The sequence below is a fragment of the Aethalodelphis obliquidens genome, unplaced genomic scaffold, assembly GCF_003676395.1.
Source record: "Aethalodelphis obliquidens isolate GAN/ISIS:26980383/991018 unplaced genomic scaffold, ASM367639v1 scaffold42, whole genome shotgun sequence".
Lineage (NCBI taxonomy): Eukaryota > Metazoa > Chordata > Mammalia > Artiodactyla > Delphinidae > Aethalodelphis > Aethalodelphis obliquidens.
In genome coordinates this window covers 12,345,572-12,354,414 of record NW_020837986.1, presented here as the reverse complement: position 1 = coordinate 12,354,414, position 8,843 = coordinate 12,345,572, and the positions used below count along the sequence as shown (strand labels likewise).

At 41.3% G+C, this 8,843-nt stretch overlaps 1 protein-coding gene across 1 annotated transcript; it reads left to right on the top strand.

Annotated features, from left to right (window-relative positions):
• Window positions 1-378: 378 nt before the first annotated feature.
• BPIFA2 (BPI fold containing family A member 2) lies at window positions 379-7,555 on the top strand. Its single transcript, XM_027078050.1, is given in 5 exon segments — window positions 379-557; window positions 3,068-3,212; window positions 4,354-4,461; window positions 5,012-5,152; window positions 7,366-7,555. Coding segments are annotated over 5 exon segments (720 nt in total). The 5' UTR covers window positions 379-421.
• Window positions 7,556-8,843: the final 1,288 nt, after the last annotated feature.

Sequence of the window (8,843 nt, the reverse complement as noted above, 5' to 3'; positions counted from 1 at the left end):
AGTGGGGCCCCCTAAACCTAGACTCTGGGGAGGGGCCTAGATAGGGTTTCATAGAGGACATGATGATGTCTTACTGAAGCTAGAGAGTCAGTAGGAAGTGACTTAGGTAAAAAGGCAAAGAAGAGGGAAATGTTCCAAGCAGAGAAGAGAGTATGTGCAAAGGACCTCTGTGTAAAGAGCATTGACTTGGAGTCAAGTGTGACTTGTCATATAGCAGCTCCTCCACTCACTGGCTGTGTATGTCTGGGCAAGTTCCTCTAGCTTTCTGACCTGTGCTGGCCATCTGTAAGAGAGGAGATAACCACATCGATCTTAAAGGACTGTTGAGTGTAAGAGTGATAAGTGCTCATCAAAGATCCCTTTTCTCTACAGGTAATTCTCACTCCTGTTCCTCCCATGACTGTCCAGGTGTCAGGACAAGATGTTTCAGCTTTGGAAACTTATTCTCTTGTGTGGCCTGCTCACTGGGACCTCAGCGTCTCTTCTTGAGGATCTCGGCAATGATGTTGTGAGCAAGCTGAAACCTGTTCTCGATAAAGGACTTGAGACCGTTGACAGTACACTTGGACGTGAGTCAGCAAGAGGCATGATCAGTGGCAACTAGGAGCTTGCCTCCTAGACACTATGCCTGTATTACCAAAGGCTGCCACCAGGGGCTGCTCTTTTTTAAAAGTGTACAATCTATTCATTTAAAAGAAGTCATTTAATTGGTAAAAAATGTTACCCCTTCTCACAATTTTATATATCTAGGGTAAATTATTATTATTATTATTTTTGCTGGGTCAAAGGGTATGAACACTTTAATGACTCTCAATACATACTGCCATGCTCCTGCTTTCTATCCACTGTCAAAGGTATTCATCAATTTCACTTTAAACAATGGTACTAATATTATTACATCTTCTATGCCAAGTCAATTGATATAAAAACATACTTTGTTGTTCAATTTGAAGTTTGCTGTAGCTTGAACATTTTCCCCTGTTTGCTTACTATCTACATTTTGTTGTTTATTTCATTTGCCATAAAGGGGGCATTTATAATATTTTTATACATTAGGATAAACTTTTTACGTATTATACATAATAATCCATTGCTCTAACATTTGAGACAAATACTTTTCCTGCTGTTTTCATTTTCACTGTGATTTGTTGGTTCTTTTTTCTTTTTTTTTTTTTTTAACATCTCCATTGGAGCACAATTGCCCCACAACGGCATGCCAGCTTCCGCTCCACGACAAAGTGAATCAGCCACACATATACACATGTCCCCGCATCTCCCCCTCTCCCACCCCCCCATCCCACCCCTATAGGATGCCACAAAGCACCGAGCTGATCCCCCTGCGCCACATGGCTGTCCCCCACCAGCCAACCACTCAACGCCCGGCAGTGCATATATGTCCACGCCACTGTCCCACCTCGTCCCAGCCTACCCCCCCACCCCGCATCCCCAAGCCCACCCCCCAGCAGGTCCGCATCTCCACTCCCATCCTGCCCCCAGGCTCTTCTGATCACTCCTTTTTTTCTTCCTTAGGCGCTGCTCTTTATGGGTGGTTTCCTGAGAGAGGTGGTGATTTGGTTCCTGGTTCATTCATTTTTAATTTTTCTAGAAACAAGCAATGCTTAAATAAATAAAACTTTACATATTATATCACTGTAAATTTTCTAATACATGCATAGGATAAATTCCTAAAAGTGACATTTCAAAAGTTCAAAAGGTATGCACATTTTAAATTATATTGGATATTGACAAATAATCCCCTATGTTAACATTTTCTCTAATAGTCTTTTTTTCTACTCCCTTGACAGCACTGGTATGGAAAACTTAAAGATTTTGCCAGTCTCACAGATGAAAGGTTATAATTCATTTCACTTACCATTTCTCTAATTATGAAAGAATCTACATATTTTAACTCAAATATTTTATTTATATTTTTAGCATATTCTTCTGTTGGGTCATTCAATTAGCTTAGTAATTTGTATTAACTGATTGGAAATTGAGCCCTACTTAGCTTAGGTAGCTTTAAAACTACCTACCGTTCTACTTAAATATATCTCCTTATAATTATGATTTCTTAAAAGAACTTGGTCTGCTTTTCATTTTCTGGAAACATTAGCAGCACACTGACAAACATTCTTTATAGAAGAAACTAACTTCTGTACATGACTGCCTTTCAAACCTTGCCAGGGCTTAGGCAACTTTCAAAGATACAGAAGGGATCCACTCTCCAATTTCATTGCCGATAAAACTGAGCTCAGAAACAGAAGTGTCTGGATCAAGGTCACCTAGTTAGTTACGGGACCAGATGTAGTTTCCATCTCTGTTTGCGTCATTATAACTAGGTAGATAGATACTGTCCATTGCAGAGCCATGTTGCTGTACTATGATTACATATCTTGTCTTGTAGCCTTTTTTTTCTCCTTGAGCGAGTTGTTGCCTTGTTGTTTCTCATTTGAATTATTTTCTGCACATATATTCTTAATTCTTTTCAAATGTGCCATCCTACTTCTGCCATGTCATTTGCTCTATCAAATCCCTCTTTTCTCTGAAGATCCCCCTTTAGGACACTCTGTCCTCCTGCTCCTGTATGAATTATTGCTTTCTAGGCCTGCTGCGAAGCTGTCATCCAGGGACTCCTATTTGCCACTTTCATGAGTTGGAGCCATATTTTTTCCTTGATTCTAGATTTTCCATTTCTTAGTTTATTCTAAGTTTATTTTGTTTGTGTGAGCATCTCATTAGAGCTTCACTACTAGGAGCTGATGTGCAATCAATATCTATTGCCTGGTCACCGGATCGATTGCTTTGTTGACGAATGATGAGTATATCTTAGTGTGAAGGCAGCATGGAAGGAACAAGGTCTCCTTAGCTGTGTGACTTTAGGCCCATTTCTTAACCTTTTGATCCTTTATTTCCTCATCTGAAAGTGCAGACAATAATAATATCTACTTTATGGGGTTGTTATAAAGATTAAATGAAATAACATAGGCACATGGTCTCATTTAGTATCTGGTGCATAGTAGTTGCTTCGTAAGTTGTGTATCACACTAAATGGAGACTGTTTCTACAGCTATCCTTCAGAAATTGAAGGCTGACTTGGAGGCGCTCCGGGAATCCACATCTTGGCAGGAGGCCCAGCAGAAGATCCAGGAAGCTGAGAACTTGTTGGACAAAGTCCTTTCTAAAATTTTTCAAGTAGTGGAAAAGGTTATGGGGTGAGTCACTGCTTCATGGTGGAAATCTTTGTTCCAGGAAAAGAGAATACATATCTTCAGGGGACGTAAGATTAAGGTCAAAGACAGAAAGGTGAATAAACCTTGTGTGTCCCTGCAGAGCGGAAGTCGTCTGAGGCCAGCTCTACCAGAGTTTGGGTAAATTACAGGCAGGGCTGCAGGGCCTATCTGGGCATCTCATGGGTTTGGGCTTTCTCATTCTGTGATTTCAGGGTCAGGATGAAGGTTCTCTTTACCCTTACCTCTACCTGTTTGCTGGTGCCTAAAGCCACTTTTCCAAGGAAGAAGACTTGTCTTCTCTGAAAATAGCTGAGTGTATATAGTCTGAATGCCGTCAGGAGAGAGGAAACCAGAATTCACAATACATAGGTGGCTCCACACATGAAGTTCTGGAGTCCACCAGTTCTGGGTTCAAATTCTGACTGTACATAAAAGAGAATGAAATAATGCCATTTACAGCAACGTGGATGGACCTAGAGATGAACATACTAAGTGAAGTAAGTCAGAGAAAGGCAAATGTCATATGATATCACTTATATGTGGAATCTAAAATATGACAGAAATGAACTTATTTACAAAACAGAAACAGACTCACCGACCTCGAAAACAAACTTATGGTTACCAAAGGGGAAAGAGCTGTGGGGGGATAAATTAGGAGTTTGGGATTAACATATACACACTACTATATATAAAATAGATAACCCACAAGGACCTACTGCATAGCATAGGGAACTCTACTCAATATTTTGTAATTACCTATAAGGGGAAAGAATCTGAAATAAAATATATATCTCTATCTACCTCTATCTATCTCTGTATCTATATCTGAATCACTTTGCGGTACACCTGAAACCAAGACAACATTGTAAAGCAACTATACTTCAATTAAAAAACAAATTCTGGCTGCAGCACTTGGAGTCTCGGGGGAAACCACATTTGTCTGAATCTCAGTATGCCACGCCATCCAATGGAGAGATTCAAACCTCTGAACAGGGCTCTCATGAAGACCAAAGCAGGCAAAGTCGGTGAGGCTCACATGTGCATCACGATGCTGGCATCGTGAGAAGCGCCCAGCAATGGCTGTCATGAGGAGTGACAAGGGTGAACTGTGGTTTTTGCACAGGTTGAAAATCAGTAACGTCCACATCCTGGATATCAAATCTGAAGTGACTCCTGATGGCAAAGGCGCTAGCCTGAGTATCCCCATCACCATGAACGTCACCCTGACCCTATGAGTAGGCATTAGAATCTGAGGTTTGGGAGAGGCAGTGCGGCATGGCCGATGGATCTCCAATCTGGAATCAGATACAGAGACAGGAAGATGAGGATGTGTAGAAGAGTCTTTATAAATTAACTGCACTACGATTTCATCATTCATTACCTGTGAGGTCTTGGGATAGTTACTTAACTTCCCTATACCAGGTACCAGTACCAATAATAATACTTTTCCCTCATGGTATTGGTGTACTGATTCAAAGGATCAATCCATGTAAAATAGTTTTTTTGAAACACCTAACACAGAATTTGTGCTCAATAAATGTTAACTATTATTTTTATTTTAATTATCAGTGTGATCCTGTATAGAAATATCACATGAACCAAACCCATGTGGCCAGGTGAATAAACTCCTAATGTAAAAAAGTAGATTCCATAAAGAAAATAGACCATATTGACATTATCCATAGACATCCCATATAATGTCCACACAGATGGATGAACTCAAGTGGGCAGTGTGAATGGACTTCTAGACCTCTGTTCACTGTGAATCTTATTTCCTGCAGGCCTCTGTTGGGTGAGCTTGTCGACCTGGGCCTCCAGACTAGTGTCAGCATTGAAACTGATGCCAAGACTGGTGTCTCCACAGTGATCGTGGAATAATACACCAACGACCCAGTCAACATCTCACTCACCTTACCGGACAGGTCAGGCCCACCCATCTCAGCAGAGCAGGGCTCCCAGAGGAGTTGGGACCCCTAATTTCAACCTTATTCCTGTACCTGGGAGGGAGCATAGTATGGTGAAAAGGAGTTCAGACTCTTGTGTCAAGTTTGCTTTGCCACTAACTTGTGACTTTGTAACCAATTTAGCCTCTCTAAGCTTCAGTTTTCACATCTGTAAACTGAGGATGATAATAATACCTAATTCATAGGTACTGTGCTGACCAAATGAGAAAATGCAAGTGTTTAGCATTCAGCCTGGCACATACTAAGCTCTCAGTAATAATAATATCCATGCTGGCTTTCTGTCTCTTTGTTCTTCCCATTACTGAGACACGAGTGTTGACCTCTCCAAACATAACTGTGAATTTGCCTATTTCACCTTTCAGCTTTATCCGTTTTTGCTTTATACTTTTTGAAGCTCTGTTGTTAGGTGCATGCACATTTAGCATTGCTATATCTTCTTGAAAAACTGACCCTTTTGTTATTATATAATGTCCCTTAATAATAATAAAACAATAATAATAATAAACTGTGTTTACCTTCTTGCCTCCAGTTAGGAGGGAGAAAGAGGAGTAAATACCTAACATGGACTCTAATCTCAGATTTCCCCAAATCATCCTCAACCCACTGGAAAATTCCCAAAATGAGATCTTGAAAACATAATCCTCTCCATTTAAATCACTGATCTCTGGTAACCCACAAAATCTACATCTTACACTGTGTGCTTGAAAGAGCATGTGTAGCCCAGGGAAGAGGGTGGAGGGAGAAAGGCTGACTCTGGTCACGGCTGAGAGAGGAAAAGTGGTCTGGAACTGAAGGTTGCCTTCAGGGGGAGGGCGGAAGGTTGCCTCTGGCAGGGAACAAGGCTGAGCCATGAGCGGAAGTCAATCCATCCTACCCCAACAACGAATCTGATCACACGTTGCCTAAAGACCCCCCAAAACCAAAGAAAGGCTCCACGGCCTATTATTGCTTGGAAAGACTGAGGTGTAAGTCCGAATGCCTGAGCCCTGGTGGATACACCCTTGCCCATAGTCCCAGGGAATTCATCCTGCCCTCTGGGTCCCAGTGTCCATATCTGTAAAATGGCATTCCACTCCGCTGCTCCAAATTCTCTCAGGGCTTTTCTCTCCACTTTGGGTGGAATCCCAAGCCCTCCTCAGGGCCATCTAGGCACTGCTTGGTCTGGATCGACCCTCATGTCCCTGTGCTCTCCCCTTTGCCCACTCTGCCCTGGACATGCTAGCTTTTGCTCTGTGCCTCAGACAAACTTCTTCCCACCTCAAAACCTGTGCACGGGCTGCTCTGGCTACATAGAACACCTTTTCCCCCAAGCCATCTCAATGTACGTTTCATGCTTCAGGGTCTAAAACAAAGTTTCTCTTATTCTCTCTTATAAGAATCTACTCTTGCCCTTCTGAGTTCTTGTCACAAGTTTTCATTATATATTTAATTGTATGTTTCCTTCATTTATTCCTTTAGCCAAAAATGTATTACACATCTGCTATGTGCCAGGCAGCCACCATTCTGAGCTCTGGAGAATGTACTGGTGACAGCAGACAAGGAACTTTTCTCATGGAGCTTATTCTCTGGAGGGAAAGGCAGACAGATGAGCATTCAGTACACTAATAAAGAGCCCACAAGGAAAGTGTCACATTGCAATGATCCCTGGGCAGAGCAGCACACTTAACAGGGCACTATGATACAAAGCCCTCCCTTAGACAAGCAGTCACGGAGGGCTGCTCTGAGGAGGTGACAGTTATGCTGAGAGCTGCAGGTGGGAAGGAGCCAGACTTAGCCAAACTTGTTCAATATACTATTTAGGTACCCGTTTAGGAGGTGCTTGCGCTTTGCTCATCCCTGTGTCCCCGGTCTCGCTTGGTTTCTGGCACATAGTTGGTGCTCTGTAAATATGTGTTGAATGAATGAATGAATGGATAGATGGATAGATGGATGGATGGATAGATGAATGGATGGATGGATGAATGGATAAGGTCTCAGGGTTGTGATGAGACTCATGGGGTATTGGGGTGAGCTGCTGGTCAGACATGGGGTTCTAAGTGATGATACCCCTGGATAAAGGCTCAAGTCACCTGACTTCAAGGTGCTCCACCATCTTCCACCCTCTTCCCACTTCTCCTGCTTGGCTGCTCTGCCAACTTCACTGAGTTTTATCAGTTTCCTCCCTTTTCCAGCCCTGTTGGACTGGTCAATGAAGCCGTGAACACTGTGGTCAAACTCATGAGAAAGACAGTGTCCCTTGTGGTGCAGTAAGAGGTGAGTCCCCAACTCCTGCGGGCCCAGAGCCAGGCCTGCTGGGGGACAGGTGTGACATTCCCTGGCCTGGCAGCGGGAGGAGGGGAGCAGGGGCCTGGCATTAGCTGAAATCACTGGGTCCCACATTTGAACCATTTCCCATACCCATGTACTGCCAGTAGGCCTTCTAGCTAATATTTTCTTTAATCAACACAATTTTACTTAAATTTATTGAAATACATTTATTTTTAAAAGGAAACTTTATATCACTAACATAAATAGAAATTAATATCACATCATATAATTAAAAAATAAGCACAGAAGTAAAACTGTCACTGTTTGCAGATGACATGATGCTATACATAGAGAATCTTAAAGATGCTACCAGAAAACTACTAGAGCTAATCAATGAATTTGGTAGAGTAGCAGGATACAAAATTAATGCACAGAAACCTCTTGTATTCCTATAAAATAATGATGAAAAATCTGAAAGAGAAATTAAGGAAACACTCCCATTTACCATGGCAACAAAAAGAATAAAATACCTAGGAATAAACCTACCTAAGGAGACAAAAGACCTGTATGCAGAAAACTATAACACACTGAGGAAAGAAATTAAAGATGATACAAACAGATGGCGAGATATACCATGTTCTTGGATTGGAAGAATCAACATTGTGAAAATGACTATACTACCCAAAGCAATATACAGGTTCAATGCAGTCCCTATCAAACTACCAATGGCATTTTTCACAGAACTAGAACAAAAAATTGCACAATTTGTATGGAAACACAAAAGACTCCAAATAGCCAAAGCAATCTTGAGAAAGGAAAACAGAGCTGGAGGAATCAGACTCCTGGACTTCAGACTATACTACAAAGCTACAGTAATTAAGACAGTATGGTACTGGCACAAAAACAGAAATATAGATCAATGGAACAGGATAGAAAGCCCACACACATATGGTCACCTTACCTTTGATAAAGGAGGCAAGAGTATACAATGGAGAAAAGACAGCCTCTTCAATAAGTGGTGCTGGGAAAACTGGACAGATACAGGTAAAATAATGAAATTAGAACACTTCCTAACACCATACACAAAAATAAACTCAAAATGGATTAAAGACCTAAATGTAAGGCCAGACACTATAAAACTCTTAGAGGAAAACATAGGCAGAATGCTCTATGACATAAATCACAGCAAGATCCTTTTTGACCCAACTCCTAGAGAAATGGAAAGCAGAAACTAACACACCATTGTAAAGCAATTATACCCCAATAAAGATGTTAAAAAATAAATAAATAAAAATAAATAAATAAACAAATGGGACCTAATGAAACTTAAAAGCTTTTGCACAGCAAAGGAAACCATAAACAAGACAAAAAGACAACCCTCAGCATGGGAGAAAATAGTTAT